This window comes from Strongylocentrotus purpuratus, unplaced genomic scaffold (assembly GCF_000002235.5).
Source record: "Strongylocentrotus purpuratus isolate Spur 01 unplaced genomic scaffold, Spur_5.0 spur5_scaffold_4, whole genome shotgun sequence".
Taxonomy (NCBI): domain Eukaryota; kingdom Metazoa; phylum Echinodermata; class Echinoidea; order Camarodonta; family Strongylocentrotidae; genus Strongylocentrotus; species Strongylocentrotus purpuratus.
The window spans coordinates 8,951,376-8,972,321 of NW_022145610.1; the positions used below are offsets into that span (position 1 = coordinate 8,951,376).

The 20,946-nt window shown below is 37.2% G+C and overlaps 1 protein-coding gene across 1 annotated transcript in view; it reads left to right on the forward strand.

Annotated features, from left to right (window-relative positions):
* Window positions 1-20,421, forward strand: part of LOC582837 (atrial natriuretic peptide receptor 1-like) — a 30,002-nt gene extending 9,581 nt beyond the window's left edge. The window contains exons 5-23 of the mRNA XM_030998015.1: window positions 419-554; window positions 2,586-2,680; window positions 4,180-4,312; window positions 4,992-5,076; window positions 6,183-6,309; window positions 7,184-7,246; window positions 8,699-8,776; window positions 9,867-9,971; window positions 11,483-11,554; window positions 12,961-13,111; window positions 13,547-13,696; window positions 14,604-14,775; window positions 15,525-15,677; window positions 16,240-16,363; window positions 16,823-16,891; window positions 17,950-18,124; window positions 18,697-18,795; window positions 19,242-19,333; window positions 20,043-20,421. Coding sequence (XP_030853875.1) covers window positions 419-554; window positions 2,586-2,680; window positions 4,180-4,312; window positions 4,992-5,076; window positions 6,183-6,309; window positions 7,184-7,246; window positions 8,699-8,776; window positions 9,867-9,971; window positions 11,483-11,554; window positions 12,961-13,111; window positions 13,547-13,696; window positions 14,604-14,775; window positions 15,525-15,677; window positions 16,240-16,363; window positions 16,823-16,891; window positions 17,950-18,124; window positions 18,697-18,795; window positions 19,242-19,333; window positions 20,043-20,102 — 2,139 coding nt within the window. The 3' untranslated portion in view covers window positions 20,103-20,421. The remainder of the gene's footprint in view (window positions 1-418; window positions 555-2,585; window positions 2,681-4,179; window positions 4,313-4,991; window positions 5,077-6,182; window positions 6,310-7,183; window positions 7,247-8,698; window positions 8,777-9,866; window positions 9,972-11,482; window positions 11,555-12,960; window positions 13,112-13,546; window positions 13,697-14,603; window positions 14,776-15,524; window positions 15,678-16,239; window positions 16,364-16,822; window positions 16,892-17,949; window positions 18,125-18,696; window positions 18,796-19,241; window positions 19,334-20,042) is intronic.
* Window positions 20,422-20,946: the final 525 nt, after the last annotated feature.

Consider the following 20,946-nt stretch of genomic DNA (forward strand, 5'->3'; position numbering starts at 1 on the left):
CATTGACATTGGTCTTATTTGCAGAAACCGTCATAGAGTTTGTTATTGAACTTTTACATGTACATGTGCAATTTATAACCTTATATCATGTTTTCTGTATTTTATTGTTAGTATGAATATATTAGTCTACGGAATTGTGCAATTTTGTTTTATTTTTAAACAATAAGACCGAAATTGAAATGAAATTGAACTGTTAGATGTGTTACTCCGCATATGTTTTCTTATTTCCGAGGAAGCACCTCCAAAATATTGCAAAAGTGCACAAAATTAAGAGACTCATAACTTCTCGCTCTTTATCGTAGCAGAATAATTTCTAAATTTGGGGCCAACGCGTTCCATGTTTTCAAAGAAGCACCATAAAAAATATTACAACCGCGCATAAACTAAATTTCAAATTTCTCATTCTTAATCGTTGCAGAATAATTACTTTGCGAGTGCTTTTCATGATGCTGTGATTCTGTACAGCTTGGCGGTGAATGAGACTCTAGCTGAAGGAGGGAACATCTCGGATGGTTATGTAATCACTAGGAAGATGTGGGGTAGATCATTCAAAGGTGATTGATTTGATTTGATTTGATAAGATTTTTATTTAACTAGGGACTTGGTAACATTGTTAAGATGAGAGAAAATGGTGCTAAGGTAGTGACTTCAATGCTAGATGTACAATTAAAGATAATCTGGAAGTTTGAGTGTAAACAAACCATTATTTATGATAACAATTTGGATAACTGATCTGATTTATAATTTTCCTGACTATATTATTGCAATTTAATTATATTTTAGGTGAATGTAAACCGTCACAAAGCAATGAATTGGCTCTATGTATCATTTCAGACATTTAAGTGTTGAAAGAATTTTAAATGCCTGTCTTAATAGTCTATGTCTTATTTTCATGGATAAACGGTTGGAAAAATTAACTGTTAGAGGGTTTTGCACAGTGACGCCTTCAAAGAAACGATAATTATATTTGCGGTTTGAGAATTTCTTTCAGGATTTTTGCATGTTAGAGGGTGAGTACAGTAAAAGGAATAAAATAAGTAACATTTCATACTACAAAAAAAAACACAGATTTTGTCTACCAACCATTTACAATGTTACCGAGTCACTTCAAGGCGTAAGTCATGGCAACTGCATATGTCAACTTCAAATACATAATCAAAGTCTGAATAAATATTTGATTACCTTATACATTTATCTAGGGCATCAGTGAGGTTGTTCCAAAGAGGTATACCTTCTTACAGTCACAAACTAAGTGTTTCAATTTAGATAGACAATATTATTGAGAGACACTATTCATGATGTTACATGTAACTGGATCTTCAAGTCAACCATTGTATTATGTGCATATATTTGTTATTCTTGTGTAATGTTTCTGTTTTGGCTTTCAATAATGACATAAATACAACACCCCAAAACGCGGCGTGTTTCAAAATATTAAATATTTTGATGAATTTGGAATTTGCTTCACATTTTGTACCATAAACGCAGAGCTCAGTGAAAACGCGCAAAACCTTTGTTATACGCAGTTTCCCTTCATTTACATGGCCTTTTTGCGATGGTTTACCTCACCATATCTATTAAAAAATGTGTTTACAGCGTGTTACAAAAATAACGCATTTTTTTCATCAACCTTCAACAATGTTACCGAGTCACTTTGAGACGTGTGTCATGACAACTGCATATGTCATCTCCAAATGCATAATCAAAGTCTGAATAAACAGTGGATTGCCTTATACATTTATCTATGGTATCAGTGAGGTTGTTCCAAAAATGTGTACCTTCTTACAGTCACAAAATAAGTGTCTCAATTTAGATACATAAAGTAATGGAGAGACACTATCCATGATATTTCATGTAACTGGACTTTAACCATTGTGTTATATACATATATATTTGTTAACACTGTGTAATTTTTCTGTTTTGGGCTTTCAATTAAAAAGCGTAAATTTAAAAAAACGCATCGTTAAAAAAAATATCATGATGAATTTGGAATTTGCTTCACATTTTGTACCATAAAACAGAGCTCAGTTAATACGCGCAAGACCTTTGTTATACACAGTTGCCATTCATTTACATGGCCTTATTTGCGATGGTTTACCGCGTCATATCTAAAACAGTTTTGTATTAAAGGTATAGACCAGTTTTGGAAACGTCCCCCTCTCAAAAAATGAAATGGAAACTCTTATTACCAATCATGTGAAAGAATATGTTTTTATTAATACGTGATGATACAAATTTTGCCGGGAAACCGCCTTCTAATTGATATATTAGTAAATTATTACATCTATCCGGGCCGGATAGATATCGCGCACGTGTCGCATAGTCGCATCTTTCTGTGTACAGTGCTTGTAACTTTACCAAGACTGGGCAAAATTTCTTATCATTTTGATGATTCCAGAACCTTGCAGCACACACCAATACTTATATGCTAGATGATCAACCTTTCCTGATCGATTCCACAACGTTTCTTTCACAATGCAATCGCATGACCAAAACTGGTCTTTATCTTTAATTTAAAAATGTGTTAACAGCGTGTTTTCATCATTAACACTTAAAATATTTGTAAATACTTTGGTTACTGGCAGGTATATCTGGTACAGTAACGATCAACGAAAACGGTGACCGCAGTGGAGACTACTCACTTTGGGATATGACCAATACTGAAGATGGCACATTTGAGGTACAGTTTGAGTTTGATTTAAACAATAAAGGGGGAGAGAGAGTTCAATCCAATAAAAGATAAATAAATGATAAGGAATGTAATTCCTTTTTAAATTTAATAGTTAATTTACAGAAAAAGGTGTGTTTTCTTCTTCAGTCACCACCGTTGTATTTGATTATTCGGAAAAATTCCCAAGGAGTGGATTTAAGCATCATTATGTACAACAGTGTGTGAAATATAAAATTTAGAAAGACTGAATACTGATGGACAGCTTCATAAACATCCGGCCGGACAATTCAGTTGTCCTATTTAAGCACACTCTTTTCTGATTAGGGAATTCATACAGATTCCGTTTACAAATAAATAGAAAATAGATAGAATAATCAAAAAACTATAAACGCTTTTGTGTGTCATTTATCTATTTAAACGTGCAATTCCTCTTTACAGGAATAATAATACAGCTAGTGTTTTTATTAGAGTACACTCAGCAAACCCCAAAAAGTAGACAATATTTGAAATTGAGATTTTCGAGTGAACAAACATAAACCTGGTTTAAGATGATATGCAATTAGAATCATACCGAATGAGTGAGTATAGCCATTTAACAATAAAGTAGTCTCTAAAAGAAAATTGTAAAAATGGGGCATCTGGCCATTCAAATGTTGATTAGCATTGTAGGTATCCACGATCGTACATGATCTTTGATGGAAAGGAGAGGAGCCTTGGCCTTGCTTGTCAAAACCATGACATTAGGGACTTTTAGATTTGCGTGGACTGATACGTGTGACGTCCATTCGAGGCAGTGCATTAAAAGGACGTCGATCGTAGCAATCCCCATTGTCTTCGTGCGAATCTAAAAGTCCCTATTCAGAACTCAGTCTTCCTAATTGTTCCTCATTTGTTGTTTTCATTGCTGAATTGAATGAGCTTGTCTCACAGATGCGCATGTAACATTTCAATGGCTACTTGCTATATTTTTGCAAAAGGCCATTTTCGTAATTTAACCAAATGTAACCAAATCTTAGTTGAGTGCCTCGTTACTAGTTATTTCATTCACCTGTTAAAAATAGTTATATTTCAATGGTCAGAATGCAAACTGCAAACATTACGTGTTGTTAGGTAGGACAAGCCTTAATGTTTGTAGGTACTTAAAGATTAATGTATTCAATTTGATAACTTTACGAAAATGGTCTATTTTTTTTAATAAGTCCTTCCTACGGTTAAATGAATATGCCTATTCAAGCGTGAAAGTTAAATACTTGATCTTTATTGATTTTGTTGGAGTGTTAATCTTTCTTTAATTTGATATATATATATTTTCAACATATTTGAATAGTGACGGTTTATATGCAATTTTTTTAAAAATAAAGAGTGTCCACCTTCTTTCTGTTTTTCTTTTTCTGCTGAGATTATATTGGCATGGAACCCCCAAAATACCAGGGTCTATCCCATCTCCCCGAAGAGAAGGAGCTACATGTTATTTAATTATTGGTTTCCGTCATATTTTTATACAACAGGTCCTTGCGAACTATTACGGAGAGACAGGTGTGATTGAGACGACAGGGGTGAAGCCAGTTTGGCCGGGAGGGGGGATCGGACCGCCCAGAGATGCCCCTGAATGTGGATTTGAAAACGAGTTATGCCAATCTAGTGAGTCTTTTTATCCCGGCTGTTATCATATTCAATACTCAAATATCATTTTATCTATCAACGCCGAAAAACAAAGTGCATTTATAATAGTAAGCAGTTTTACTTCACAACCTTTACATTTTAAATTGTTGGTCCAGGGAATACGGTTCCGACGAATGGGATATAAATATCTAAATCCTCTGTAATTTTGAATTCAATAAATGAATTTAAGCGAGGCACATGTAGAAAATTAATGCAAGAGCTTCAAAGTCTCCTCAGCAATCCCCGCCCCCTATGCCGCTCAGTTATTCTTCTTGAGCCGCCCCTGTTTACTTTTTGTATCAATATTTTTCAAGCCCTACCCAGATTCTCAATTATAAATGAATCGAATCTAACCACTTGTAGAAAAGGAACGCAATAATCAACCCCTAACCCTCTCCCAGCGCTAATTTGTTTTCCTCCAGAACCGCGCTTGTTCTTTGCTTTCCATTCCTTATATGCGTCTATACTTCTCTTTCATTCTCATATTTATATTGCATTGTTTATAGGATTTACGCTCTCTCCCTTGTGTTTACAGTGCTGAAGTTCTCTTCAATTGTTTATGTCATTATGTATATACACATCGTTTGATAATTATAAAGATAAGAAAAAAAGAAGTAATGAAGAAAAGTAACGTTTCTCTGGATTGAATTGAACACAGATGAGCTCCCTATTCTTGGTCTGGTTGGCATCGTAGCTGTGGTGGTGGTCTTGGCAGCGGCGGGCATTCTCTTCGTTATTTACAGGTACTAATGGACCCATCCTAAAAATGTGTATACACCCCGTATTCTGATTTGATTTTTGATTTAATTTGATTTAAATTGATTTTTATGCTCTAGGATATATGGTAAAGAAATGTACGTCTTCTTTGTTTTAGGTAGAGGTTTTGCATATGTTGATTATGTTTATGGTGATGGTGATTTGGAAAGAAAAATCAGCAATACAAGAGATTGTCAGGAAAGAAATGTTAGTTACTGCAAGTAAACATTCTCAAAATATTTTTCAAGTATTGATAAAGTGGTAAATGGAAACTTGATGTACTTATTCTAGGTTTTTTCCGATGTTATTTTTTATTTTACTCAAGATTTGGAATGTGTAAATATAATGTGTGAGTGTGTGTTGGTGCGCGCGTGTGTATGTAGGTGTACGCGTGCGTAGGGATGGGTTTTTATTGATCGGAAAAATACACTTAGGCGAGGCGTCAAAAATATCGATACCAGCAGGCTGCCGCCTCACGTATTGGCCGAAACCTGGCTGGGGCAATTATTTTTCACTTATTAGCCCAGCCGGCTTGCGCCAGGCTGGGATCTGAGGCTCGGTTTCCATTCGAAAGGTGGCAGCCGGCGCATGCTTTTGAATGCCATTTCCTACCGCCAGCGGTAGCCGGCTGAGCTAATTTGAAAAAAATGCAGCCAGGACGCACAAGTGCAGTTAGCTGCCGCTGGCTGGTATATTTATTTTTGACGCCTCGCCTTAATGGAATACTCATCAGGAGCAAAACCGGAATTGTAAGAAAGGGAGGGGTTAGAACTATGTGTGTGTGTGTGTGTGTGTTCGGAGGCGTTAGAAAGGAGTGTTTTTTCTAACATGAACCAATATTTGTTGTACAACGCTTTTCGCTTTTCCTATTTGTTTATTTCCTGGATCTACATGTGTACATTCAGCTTTAATATTCAATATGGATTTAAGACTCCGCTAAATTAGAAATTCTAAAAACGGCAGATACTCTGCGTCAAAATGGGATATTTAGTGCTTTCCTTTCTTCCAATATTTTCACATAGAAGCATAAATCGGGTCCAATTATCTCTCACAAAACATCATAATTGGTAACCATGTTCTGATCCTCGTTCAGGAAACATCGCCTTGATGCAGAGCTCATGAGCATGTCATGGAAGGTTGCTTGGGAGGAGCTCATCTTCGAGGAGATTGGTAAATCGGTCGCCACGGCAACATCTGGTTCCAGGGCATTGTCTTCAAAGGTATTAAAAGAAATCACCCTCCCTCCCTCACCCTCCCCACCCCAACACACACTCACAAATTACATCTCCTGCTCTCGAAAAGTCTCTCTTGAGCTTTCCTCTTATTCTTTGTAGCTTTTTTATCTTTCTGTTTTGTATTGAAAACTGTGTTTGACTTTTATACTGGTACTCTCAGTGCTTTCTGTACGCTTTATGTACATTCCTATCCATCTATCTCTCTTTCCATCTCTACATCCATTTATCAGTCCATCTGACTATTCATCCATCTTTAAATACCCTTCTACACATATCCCTCTATTTGTCTGTCTATCATCCATCGATCTAATCACTTTATAAACATTTAATATACGTCGAATTTTCGAGACCTACTAAAAAAAGGGTTTGGATTTGAAGCATGGATTCTCTCTTCTTCTTCACTATTTTTGCGTTGTCTGTCGATCTATATACATGTTTATGTCTGTTATTCATTGAGCGTAATATTCTATATAGGTACATGTATTTGTTCCATTCTTCTCTATATCTGAATTTTGTTGTTGTTTTTTTTGTCAATAATCTAAATTCAGTTTTTACTAAACATTCATCACCTCTCCATCTACTTCCACTTTCGTCAATAAATTATGTGTATGTATTCAAATCTGTAATGAAATATGACATTGCAATTCTCACAACAAAAAATACGTTTAATGTTATTTCATTTTAGGGGGTAAATGTTATACCACACTAATATTCATATATAGGTACCAAAATTCTAGGATTTAGCATGATTTCAAATCTTTAGAAGAATTTAAGTTTGGCCGAAAATGAACTTAATGTTTTCACAGTTTTATAATACTCATCGTAATTGTTCATTTGCATCTTATCCCATTTTCAATAGAGATCCATGAATGAAGAGATCCAAGATGGCGGCCAAATATTTGCCACTGTTGCCAGGTACAAAGTAAGTCGCAATATCAATCATGTTAACATATAAATTAATAAATAATGATATACATGTTAATAGGAAACGGAATGGCTCGCTGCAAGAAGCGTGAAAACGAAGCTTGCATACAATCATGCATTACCGAAATGCTCATTATTAAATTTTGCAAACATTTTCGTAAATTATTAATAGTTTATAGATGATTATTAGCAGAAGTAATTTTGTCAGGGAAATGATGGTGATATTCTCTGCCATGTCATGATGATTTAGATACATGAAAATTGTCATTTACCTAGTTTCATGGTTTACATTAATAAAGTCCTTTCTGGTTACATGATGTGTCAATTCAGGTATGTTTTGCTCTCGACATTTGTAAATTCGTACATTTAACACTTCAAAAGATGACAGAATACCCATCTTTCTATCAATATCTTCGTGTTATCTCACACAAAAGTATACATTCAACCTGTTAAAGCTCGATTTAATAATGATATGCATTTTTCTTTATTTCTTTATCATTGTTCGTTACGTATTATAAAAAAAATTATTCTATTTGAATTACCAATTATTGGAAGAGTAACAATCGAATGTGTTCTCATACTTACTGGCGGGAAAACACAACTTCAAAGTTGCTTTTTCAATCATTTAGCTAATTCCACCTCTTCTAAATCGTGTCCGTCATTAATGGTTTTTTTCTTCTGGCATCCCCCTTCTGTTAAAGGTACTATGTCCCTTTTGCAGCCAACCTCAAATGCTGTAGAACTTTGCAGGAATTATGAATATGTCATGTATGTTCTATCTGTGAAATTTAAACCTTAGCAGTGTCCTCATATTCAAATTATGCAAGGAAACCCGTTTACTTGCTAGACTTCACTGTCAGACACTATTGAGTGACTGACTGGCTTTTTTCTTCTTTGGTAATAACATACATAAAAAGAGTTGTAAAGGGTACATGAGCATTTGTCTACATCAATAACCCACTTCTTGTGATGGCCAAGATTAAACTGATTGAATCTTTGCGCAGCATAAAACGAAAGACCATTCGGCACAATTGTCTGAAAATCAAGACTATTACTTTTCGGCTCTATAGCCCTTAAGTTGATTTGACAACTAATAGTCGTTATTTTCCCACTTGAAGACATTTTCAAGCCCAACCTTTTTTAGGGAAGTTCTAAATAAGTATTATCTTTCAAATGCAGTTGGAATTTAACTTTTTCATTTTTTGGCCTGCAAATGGGACATAGTACCTTTAACCAATCGTAATATGTTCGCCGCATTTTTTGTATGTAGGCATTCAAAAATTTAATTCGTCAAAATGAAACTCCAACGAATTAAACTGACTGTTGGCGATGGCTGATAGGACGTAATAATTAGAAATTGATCACTTTAATAGTGTTAGAACTTTTTGACAAATTGATTTACTATACCCCTGCCACCTCTACAATACAATCAATTTATGTCAATTTTCAGGGTCGCATGGTCATGGTGAAGAAAATAGGCCAAAGCAAAATTGACTTAAACAGAAGAGTACTCATGGAACTCAGAAATGTAAGTGAAACCGTTTTATTCTCTGCTATTTATTATCCTCCTTTTCCCATTTTCAAACGTAATTGTTTTTCTCAATCCCCTCCCCCCCACTCTCTCTCTCTTTCTTTTTCCCTCCATTCATTCTCAATTTTTGTCGCAATCACTGTCACTCCTTTCATGTTATGTTTCTATCTGTAGGTCGCTCTTTCATTTCGATTTCTGTCTGTCTATCTGGCTGGTTGTCTCTCTCTCTCTCTCTCTCTCTCTCTCTCTCTCTCTCTCTCTTCTCTCCCCTCTCCCCCCTCTCTCTCTCTCTCTTTCTCTCCTGCTGCCCCCTCTTTCTCTCTTTGTCCGTCTCTCTGCCCGTCTCTCTATCTGTATCCGTCCAATGTTTATCTCTGATTTCATTTTCTAGTTTTGCCTATCTCTCTTCTTCCATACTCTCTCTCTCTTTCCTTTCTTTCACTTTCTCCCTCTTAATATACATGGTATATCCACGATCTCGCTCCCAAATTATCCCGTCTCACTCCCTTTTTCTACTTTAGCATTGCCACCTGCTATCACCCCCTCCCCCTCCTCATGTGTCCGGTGGCAGATCCCGGATTCACTAGAAGGGGAGGGGGTTTAAAAAAAACCTGGTCATGTTACATGTCTTTATCCCTCTCTTTTATCCACACTGTGCAGTTCTTTATCTTTTCCTTTGTTAATCAATTGATATCATTGTTTATCATGATTTGTTACACGAAATGATAGTGTAATTCACAGTTAGCACTCGTATTTGTTTTCTCTTTATATCTCGCTCTGTCTTTATCTGTTTATCCTTCTTCTGTTCCTCTCCCCGTTCCCCCACCCTCCCATATCTATTTATGTCTGTCTCTCCCTCTCTCTCACACACATTCTTTCTCTCTCTCTCTCTCTCTCTCTCTCTCTCTTACACGCACACACATACACACACACACACAAACGGGCACGCTCGCCCACACTTACTTTAGTTCTTTCCCATTTCTTCCTCTCCTCTTCTCTCTCTCTTTCTCTCTCTCTCTCTCTCTCTCTCTTTTTTCACTCTTGTCACTCACGAAATGTTTTTCTCCATTTCCCTACGACATTACAGATGAGAAATCTAGAGCACACGAATGTTGTACGGTTCGTTGGCGCATGCGTAGATCCGCCAGACCAAGCTATTCTGACCGAGTACTGTCCTCGTGGGAGTCTTCAAGTAAGTAAACTATGCCTTCTCGTCTTCTTTTCATTTATCTCGTATTCGTATTAAAGATAAAGTTGAATTCTAGTCATGTATATGGTAAAATTGTGGGGAAATAAACACTGTCTAGGAAGTCTGGAGGTAACTTGGAAAGTAAGTTAAAAACATGAAGACATATAAAATGGCGTATATTCTGAGGTTTCAGTATCATCGTAGAAAGTTGACTTAGTTATGATTAAAACCTAATATACTACTCACACCGGAAATTGACGTGTGGAACCCACACAAATGTGCCATAACTATTTGGTCCAAACGCTTCAGGTATTTTTTGTCATATTTTGAATAGGAGGGCATTTGAATAGCATCCAAATAAACCTTATGAGCAAATTCACAACCTTATTCCACCTTTAGCAGAACTCAATCTTCTCTTTTAAGGGGAAGCCCATCCTTTTTAAAATTGATTTTGATAAGTGTATAGAAAAGTGTCATCATACTTTCATTTTCTCAGTTATTGATGACGGAAAAGATTTGGTTCATACATGGGTTGTATTAAAACGTATTTGCAAAAATGTTAGGGGTAAATGAACGATTGAACACTTTCTTAACGGAAAATATAGATTTTTGAAGTTTGTGAGTACAGAACAAATGGGAGGGAACCTCGCAAGCTAGGCCACAGAGTTGCCAATTTGTGTTTGATTGGTTGGACCTTCAAAAATTCAAAACTTTCTTATTTTTTACGTTTTTTGCTCAAACTTTCACATATTTCTTATTTTCATTTGTCTGCTTCTATTAAAACTAACCTAATATCAAGGTGGACTTTCCTTTTAAGAGAATGAAATTATAGCGACAATTTGATCATGATGAAGTACTGCCCTGTGCGAGTCTTCAAATAAAGACATTAATTTTGCCTGCCCTGGAGCACTCCATTCACTTCTTATCCAAGTTACGAGGATGAAATCGTAATAACATTACCCCTCTTTAGTCCCTGATTGAGATCTGCTCTCGTGGGATTTGGCATGAGGTAGACCGTTTGCTTGCCTATCCACTCATGTTTTAACTCTTAATTTTTGAAGAGGATGAAACATCCATTTGATATTTAGAGGAAAATGCTTTCTTGATTCCGATTTAAGACATGACTACTTTCATTAGTCTTTGACAAACATGCACGTTTACCCTATATCCGCTTCCTCCCCACATCTCTAAATGTTTGAATAAACAAATCAACTAGGTTAAGTTTTTTTTTTTCTTCTTATACGGTTGTCCTGAAATTTGAATATCATGAAATTATGAAATTATGATTCACAGTTTGCTAATGCAAAAATTGGATACACCTTTATATGATATATCTATCCATCTATCTATCCATCTAGCTTTATTTCTATCTATCTATCAGTCTATTTATATTTTCCCTTTTCGCCAGTCTGAGATAATTCCTTTTTGATTTCCCAAAGCCCATTTTCTTAGCATAATGATGACGCAATAATGATAGACATGGGAATTTTTTCTTACTTTTTCTTTTTTTAAAGGATATCTTGGAGAATGACCAGCTGAAGCTTGACTGGATGTTTAGACAATCTTTACTAATGGATGCAGTTAGGGTGAGTAACATAATCTGATTTCATTTGTTGACGTGTGGTGTAATGTCGTGTGCCACAGTGTGGTAGGGAGGGGTGTGGTATGATGTGGTACATGGTGTGGACTGGTATATGATTTTGTAGGGTTTAATGTAATAAAAATAGTGCAGTGCTGTGTAATATGGTATGACATCTGATTTCATTGTGAAGTGTAGTGTAGTGTCGTGTGGCGCAGCCTGTAGGAACAAGTGTGGTATGGTGTGGTACATTTGATTCGTTTGGGTTTAGTGCGATGGTGTCGTGTGGTGTTAGCTTGTGTGATGCCGTGCGGGGAGGTGTACTATTATGTGGATGGTGTAGAAGTTACATGCGATGTAGAAACGTGTCGTGTGATAGAGTGTTGTGAAGACCAGTGTGGTGCTATGTGGTACAGTGTGGTGTTAACTGGCGAGATGCGGTGCGGGGGAGGTGTAATATAATGTGAAGGGGTGTAGAAGTTAGATGTGATGTTGAATCTTTGTATGATGGGATGGGTTGTGGTGTAGTGTATTGAGGTGCGGTATGCTGTAATGTGGCGTGGTATGGTGTTGTGTGATGGAATTAAACTGGTGTGGTGCACTGTTGTGAGGCGAAGTGTCGCGTGGACCAGTGTGTCGTTTGGTGCAGCATGGCGCAGACCGATGTTATACACTGTGGTGAGGTACAGTATTGGACATCAGTTAAAGTATGATGTGATGTTGGGAGTGGTATGGTGTGGTGACACAGTGTGTTGTGACACGGTGTTTTGTGATGCAGTGTTGGGTAAACCAGTGAGGTGTGGTGTAATGCGGTGAGGCGAGAATCAATATAATGTGGTGTGGAAAGGTGCAGTTTTTTGTTAAATTGTGTGCTGTGTTTAAATAGGCAGGGTGTGGTGTGATGTGAAACAGTGTAGTGAGGACGACTATAATGTGAAATGGTGCAGTGTGGCGACGTCTCGTTCTTCATCATGAGCTATTGACCAATGGTGCTAATTGGTGTGGTGCAGTGCAATGTATTGCGAAGTGGTGTAGTTGGTGTGGTGTGACGTAGTGCACTGGAGACTAGTGTTGTGAGGTGTTGTGTGGTGTAATGTAATACAATGTTTCCCATTAGAACGTATGTTATAACATTGAGTATAAAACTAATTTAAGGCGATTTCAACAAAATATGACGGTTTCGATAAGCTGATCCCAGTTAAGATGCGTTGTGATTTGGACTGATGGGAGTTATTTATTACTGTGTTTGTAGCAGTGATATGATAATGTGATGGGATGTAGTGTTGAGAGCAGTAACACGGTTCGGTCTACGATGAAATACAACGGGTGTACTCTCGACTTCTGTATTCTTCAGCTGCATGAATCATTATTTAGGTAATCTTAAACCACTTTTGTCCGATCATTCTTCTTTAGGGTCTCAACTACATCCACGACAGCGTCATCGGAGTCCATGGTCGCTTGACATCATCTAACTGTGTGGTCGATGGCCGGTTCGTCCTGAAGATCACCGACTTCGGCATACCGTCTTTCCGAAACTCCAACAAATATGAAGATAACAATTACAGTAAGAAGAAATAAAACTTCTGCCTCAATATTATATGCTTTTGATAATGATTGTGGCCTATACATAACATGTCAAATACTGATTTTAAGAACGTTTTGTTGAAATTCTTACCTCTGTGTGCATGCAATTATAAGTAGCTGAAACGATTCTCTTTTAACCCATTGCAAACGGGAACTGTATTAAACCTATGGGGAATATGATAATTCAGTACTTAATCAGTATGATTAGTATAATGCAATCAGTAGTTAATAGAAACCAAACCAGAAGGCATTTAAATTATAAGCCGGATGAATTACAGATCTATGGTATTTGTTGAGTTTGTGTTAAATCAGTCAAACAGAAATGAGTTGCATATAAATTATTGTAAATGAAAAGTAGGCGTATACATTTCTGTAAATTAACTTAGAAAACTCGATGTTCTTTCTTGGTTTTAAGAGCTGTTGTGGCGAGCACCAGAGCGACTCCGCGACCCTTCCAGTTTACCGTCAAAAGAGGGAGACTTATACGCACTGGGTATCATCATGCTCGAGATCGGAACGCGGTGCGGACCGTTCGATGAGGAAAGAAAAGTTATGGATACAGATGGTAAATTTATCCACTTCTTCTGTCAAGTGCAGGGGCATCTTTAGGGGGAGGGGGTGCAAGTGATAAGTCTATTTTGACATGATATAAACTTTGTTTAAGTGTCCTTTTCTATAACATACAATCTTAGTGAAACTTTTACATGATCGAAACGTCGGATGATTCAAGGGGGGGGGGCACAAGAAAGAATCTGGGGAATTTACCGACACCGATGGCGAGGGCATATGTGTTTCCGCCCTGTACTTTGAAAGGACATGACACTCTCTGAGAATTAAACAGCGTCGGGGTTGATATAGAGAGGGGAAATGCACGCCGGCTTCCATACAACATAAAGATGAGATTCATATGCTAATTCTATAATTATTTATATTGAATCCAACTGTTTATAAACACATTTAATTGTAATATATATCATTTGAGTATCATGGCCCCCTCTTCTTGTTACATTGCCAATATTTCACAACTCATTTTTATCTTAGCTCGGTTGACCGTCTGCACAAGCTTTTGCTTACAACGGCGACCTTCTGCTTTCTTTCTTTATACACGCAATGGCCCAACGTATAAATTTACTCTTACTCATGTATTATACATTTGTTTCTATATTTTGTATATTGTTGTATAACTGATTTGTTTGATTGCAGAAAATAAAGTCTTCGAAATAAAAAACAAAACAAAAACAAAACTGTATTGATGCCTTTACGTTGCACTTGAAATCCCCATTCTGGGCCCCGTCTTATATACAGTTGTGATCAATCGCAACTATGTATATAACAGATAGGAGACTGCAAACTTGCGATTGATTCGGAACAATCGCAACTTTTTATAACAGTAACACTGATGTTATGAAGAAACAGGATTTCCATTCATTTCTATAGTTCATCGTCAACGTTTTCGATACCATCATCCACAGGAATCCTTGAGACACTGAAGTCGACCAGCAGCCAACCACCGTTTCGTCCATCCGTACCAGAAGCTGCATGGAACCCCGTGATCAAGGACCTGATGAAACGATGCTGGGCCGAGAACCCAGGTGACCGACCGACGGCCAGTGCCTTGCAGACTGCGCTCAAGAAGATCAACAAGTATTAACATGCAGTTATCAGTCGTGTAATCAAGCCATAGTTCAAACCCGGTGGGGTAAATACAGGGAGGGGGCACTTCCTCCCAATAAAAAAAAAAGACAAAGACAAAACTAGAATAAAGAAATAAAAATAAAAAGAGGGGAAGGCTAAAATGAAAGAATATACGATCCCCTCCCACCCACACTCTTGTACTTTATGGCTTTGTTCTCTGACATTCACCTAGTAAGTTTGGTGGCCCCTGAAACCAGTTTTTCCCCCAAGTAGTTGGACCCACACTATGCCACTGTTCTTGATTACATGTTATTAGTTTTTTAGGTGTTCGTGACTAGTCATGACTTGAAACACCTTTTGGAGTGATCAGGGAGACACAGTGTTTGGATAATATTGACTCCCTCTTCCATGTGATTTCAAAATAGACCTTCATCTTAAATGATATCATAATCTTTGGAAATTAAATCTTGGAGAAAAAAAATTCTGACAACTTATTAAATCGGTTTGTTTACCTCGGTGTTTCGCTAATATGCTGAAATATTTTCATTGATCACTGATCACTGCCATTGCATTTAACACGACCGCAACTACGTTCACAAAACCAACGTAAGGCAATTCCAATGGCCACGTACGTAATCTTTTGAAATGTGCGAATATTTGACATGTTATGTAATCTGAACATGATTTATTTGGGACATACAATAAGGTATTGAAATTGAATTTTCGATAGTAGTTGCGATCTTGTCATTTTTTTCTAGAGGAACATCCAGCGGTGGCAATATTTTGGACAACCTTCTGAATCGTATGGAGCAGTACGCAACCAACCTGGAGTCCTTGGTCGAAGAAAGGACTGCAGCCTTCCTGGAAGAGAAGAAACGATCGGAGACACTGCTGTATGAGGTGCTTCCCAGGTACGTTTCAACTTTAAAAGGTGCTTCCCGGGGTTCTTGACACATTTATAGCCTACAAGCCAGGTATCAGCCATCTTTGTATGGTACTTTCCAATTACCTTCCCCTTATAGGAGGTACATCCAAGATTAAGTTACACTTTCAATGGGTGCTTATGGTGTACGGAAGACCTTTAGAATATTGTCTCCGGATAATTTGCCATCTTTATAAGATACTCCAGACTTCCAGAGGTACCTGCCCCTCATTTATACTCGGATTTTGGCAGATGTGCTCTTCACTTGCAAGGATGTTCCAGTTTCACAGTTAGCTGCCATCTTTATAAGATGCTTTCCATATGTGCTACAAATTATTGACTAATGTCCTCTTGTTAAAGGTACTTCCGGACTACTTGTCACTTTTAACAATTTCTTTCCTAGATATATGGGATTTGCAAGTTATTTCCCTGTTGCCTGTCACATTTTATTTGTCTGTAAAGGATTACGAAAAAGGATTATGAAAAGTTTGGATCCATGACGCTTCCTATTAAAATTGCATTTTCCAAAAATGTTTTGATATCTACCTTAGATCTGTAGCAGAGCAGTTGAAGCAAGGAAAGTCTGTCGACCCCGAGTCTTACGAGAATGTTACCATTTTCTTTAGCGATATCGTTGGTTTCACCTCCCTGTCCTCTCAGAGTACACCCCTAGAGGTGAGTTTATTCAATTTTTTTGTTGCGGTTAGAATTGTTATAGAAATATAATAGAATTGCTAGAAGTCTAGAAAAACATGCCATAAGTTACACCAAACATGAAATAGGATGCGTCACGAACGTCAGGTATAGTAACAAAATTAATGAAAAAGTTCTTAAAAGGGTGATTTATCATAAACAGGCGGATGACATAGTCAACATAACCTTGTGAAATTTTTTTTTGAACGAATACAAAGAAAGTGTGTGAATAATCACTTGTCTTGAGAAAATCCACAGGAATGGACGAAAGCTTGCCTACTACATGTTAAGGTTGGTAAAACCTTAAACTACGCGTTAGATACAAAGTGTTCTTAATCATTTTGCAAGTTGTTAAATGTTTTTCACAAGTTATACAAATACCAAAATGGCCGTCCATAAATTTGATCATTTTCATTTCCTAATTGTTCCCCCCATTTGTAGGTTGTTGCTCTCTTAAATGATTTGTACACGTGTTTCGACAGCATTATCGCTAATTTCGACGTATATAAGGTATGTTGTTTGATGTTATCATATAGAATGTTCAGTCCGAATTAGCGAAATCACACCAGTCTAATGGACTTTACGATAAATTCACAATTCTGTTTTATAAGGAATTGACCTTCGGGGGCTTACAAATAATGAACATATATATTTGATAAAGCCATATTTTGTAGAGCAGATTAAGGTTCCAAATCCTTATTGTCCATTTAGAGATAGACATTTGTGTTATTTAAATTGAAAGTAGGAGCAGAATTTGTTGAATTTCCTGGAAATATGATTTGTTTCTTCTCTATAAGGCCCATAACGAAGGGAGCAGCAGCAGCAGGACCCCCTCCCACGGAATATACTACTGTTCTCTAACGGGCAATCCTCATGTCTTCTTCTTCATATCTCTCCCAAAAGAGGGGTGCCGAGGTTGTTTTGTTCCCCCTGGGCTAGCCTAGGGTTTATGTCAACATATTTTTCAATATGGATATATAATCAATATGGAACAGTTTTTCTAATTCATTCATTACAACGCCTTTGATTGCCGCTTCCGTGATCTAGATGTGTGGTAGTCGAGTGGTTTAAAGCCTATCTGCACTCGTTTGGCCAGCAGTAATTAGACCACTTTGCCTGGTCACTGGCAGGTGGTTATCTCATCAAATCAGCTCTCAGTTAATATAAGGAAAAGGGGATCGTGGGGCATCTACTGGTACCGCTTAGGCATTGTTGGCTATATAGAGGGTACAAGAAGCTACACTTAGCGCAGTCCACTCAACTTGAAATACATAGGTTGTGGGTTTGATCCCCGACACGGTACTAATGTCCTTTGCAAGGCATTACTCTATATTTGCCACTTCATACTTAGGGGAGAAATGGGGACCCGTTATTATGACGAATACATGAGTTAGTAATTGCCATATGCCCTCAAGGTGACCATATAGTGGAGATGGTGCACATGGTGCGTGAATGAATTCGATGACCGGATTTAATATCTGTAAAGCTCTTAGAGACGGTACCAAACGCTATATAAATCCAGTTTATTATTATTATTAGTATTATTATATTATATCTTTAATATAAAGGTCGAGACTATTGGAGATGCGTACATGGTGGTATCGGGACTACCGATAAGGAACGGCTTTGCGCATGCTCGTGAGATTGCGCAGATGTCCCTCGCGCTTCTTGGTGCAGTCACATCGTTCAAGATCAGGCATCGCCCCGATGAGCAGCTCAAACTACGAGCTGGTATACATTCAGGTAATGAGTCGCTTTTGTTTCAGGCATACGTAAACACAAGCCCCTTGTTTCTTCAGTGTAAATAATTCTAGTGGTATTTTGTAAATTTAATCTGATACTTTATAAAATATGACAACCACCAAAAAAGACTGGACGAAAATTGATTTTACTTTCCCTACTTTCCAAAAGACACACGATTTATGAATTAATGTCACTCATCACAGAATATGATAGTAAAGTGCTTCATATCAAGCTAATCCTACAGTGTACTATATATATCAATCATAATTTGATTGCAGGTCCTTGTGTAGACGGTGTGATAGGTGTCAAGATGCCAAGGTACTGTCTCTTTGGAGACACTGTCAACACCACATCTCAAATGGATTGATACTGTCCGCCACGGTGTAAAGAAGGTTTATAATGTTTCCATCATACTTTGATTTCAGGTCCTTGTGTAGCTGGTGTAATAGGTGTTAAGATGCCAAGGTACTGTCTCTTTGGAGACACTGTCAACACCACATCTCAAATGGATTGATACTGTCCGCCATGGTGTAAAGAACGTTTATAATGTTTCCATCATACTTTGATTTCAGGTCCTTGTGTAGCTGGTGTAATAGGTGTTAAGATGCCAAGGTACTGTTTGTTCGGAGACACTGTCAACACCACTTCTCGAATGGAATCTACCGGAGAAGGTAGGACATACTTTTTGAACAAATTTATTTCTTCCTTGAAATCAAAACGAACATTAACATGTAGATGTACATAATACAGTCAAACCCGTCTATAACGACCGCCAAAGGGAAACACAAATAGTGGTCGTTGTAGACAGGTTCCTTTAGTACATGTTTCAACGAGAAACCATTTTCAAGGGAAACAAAAAATGTGGTCTTTGTAGACAGGTGGTCACTAAAGCAGGTTGTATGTCTACATGTATTTACAATGTAGGAAGGAGGCGAAATTCCCCCAAAATGTGCCCATGTTTGCTTGATGCAGACAGGAGGTTCTCTTTAGGATACCTCTTATCATTCCGCCAGTACTGTCTCATTTATGTTTGGCTAAAGCAACATTATTCTTTAATCACAAAATACTGTGAATCATACACATTTACGATAATGGGATTTACATGTTTTTCTTCCAGCGCTCAAGATTCACACAAGTTTGACGTGTAAGACGATTCTAGACAAGTTTCAAATCTTCGTGCTCGAGCTTCGAGGACTCGTGGAAATGAAGGTGTGTACTTGTTTATTTAGTGCATTCTTCCCCATATTTATCCGTTCGATTAAGAAATATTCCACTTCTAATTTCGATATCTGGGGCCCCTCTATAAACAGTTGTGATCAATCGCAACGTATTTGCGATTGACACCAATCGCAACTCTCTTATGTATTACATAAGATATAGGGGACTGTAAACTCGCGATATATTGATTCGAGGACTTGCGATTGATTTGAACCAAAGACATGTTATTATCTTCTATGAAATAGACATTCGTACATAAAATAGATTAGAACAGATTAAAGGTGGAGTGAAACGAAAAATAGATCCTTAAACAAAAAATATGAGTAGGCATTATGTTTTAAATAACATCTTCATAAAGGCAAGGAGACTTAAAAAAAAAAATGTTGAACAGTGTAGGCCTACCGGTCTCACAGAGGCGCGGTAGCTCATTATCGGTAGAGCAGTGGTCTCGTAATCCGGTGACCCGGGTTCGAAACCATGTCGATGCGTTAGTGCCCTTTGGTAAGGCATTAATCCTATTCACCAGGTCCCTCGGAGAGGACCTAAAGCCGTCGGCTGTCTGGTTGCTTACTTAAAAGCATTTATGCTTTCTTAGCAGTCGGGTAAAATAACCATCACCACTACATATCTAAATTCTTTCAGATCGATTCACTGGATATTTGTGAAAAATATTTAATGTGATTTTTGTTTCTTTTAACAGGGCAAAGGGCAGCAGACTACATTTTGGTTGCTTTCTCAAAAGGACAACGACAAGGGATGACAAACGGCCCCATAAATCTTTATCCCTTGTTAAAAATGGATAAGAGATCAAAATGAAGATCATTAGTGAATACTTGTAGTTGGCGTCTGAAATATTTTCGTTGTTTATTTCTTATTTGCTTGTTTTTATGATTAAACCGGCCTATTAGTTCCTCGATCACCCACAGGTGCAATACAACCACAATGTGTTATAAGTATACTTCACCTGATTAAATCCATCACTGTGGATAAAAAATTATTTATTTATTATCAAAAATCGGCCTTCTATGTCATTCCGTTACAAAGTGAATAAACTCAATGTTTTTATAAATTTGATGAATGATTGATAAGTAACCCAAAGTTTGTGAAAGTATTAGATATATATATATCATAATTTAATCACTTAATTCGCAACTATTTTCGAAAAATTAATTGAAGGGCAACTTCAATCATTGGCGGATCCAGGTGGGGGCCGGACCCCCACCCCTGGGAAAAAACCTTAATGTCATCTTTATGTGGAGACGAGGAAAAATACAAAATCAGTGCTCACTACCATTAAAAACCATTTTGGTCGATCACTTTTTGCAGTCAAAATAACAATCCAACAGAAAACCCAGCGTTGTAAAGAAAGCTCTCTTGTATTTTGTCAACAACCCGATAATTGTTCATTTTTACAGTGAAAAATGGGAGCAAAATGCTAGGTTCATTTGTTTCTTGTTGCAACTTTCTGGTACTAAACACTGTATTATATAATTATACTTTCGTTTTATTTATACAAACTCTCGACTTACACAAAAATTGCCTAACAGCTCTTTTTCATTACACTTTCTGAACTACAAACACGGGAGTAAACTTGGGTGAAAATA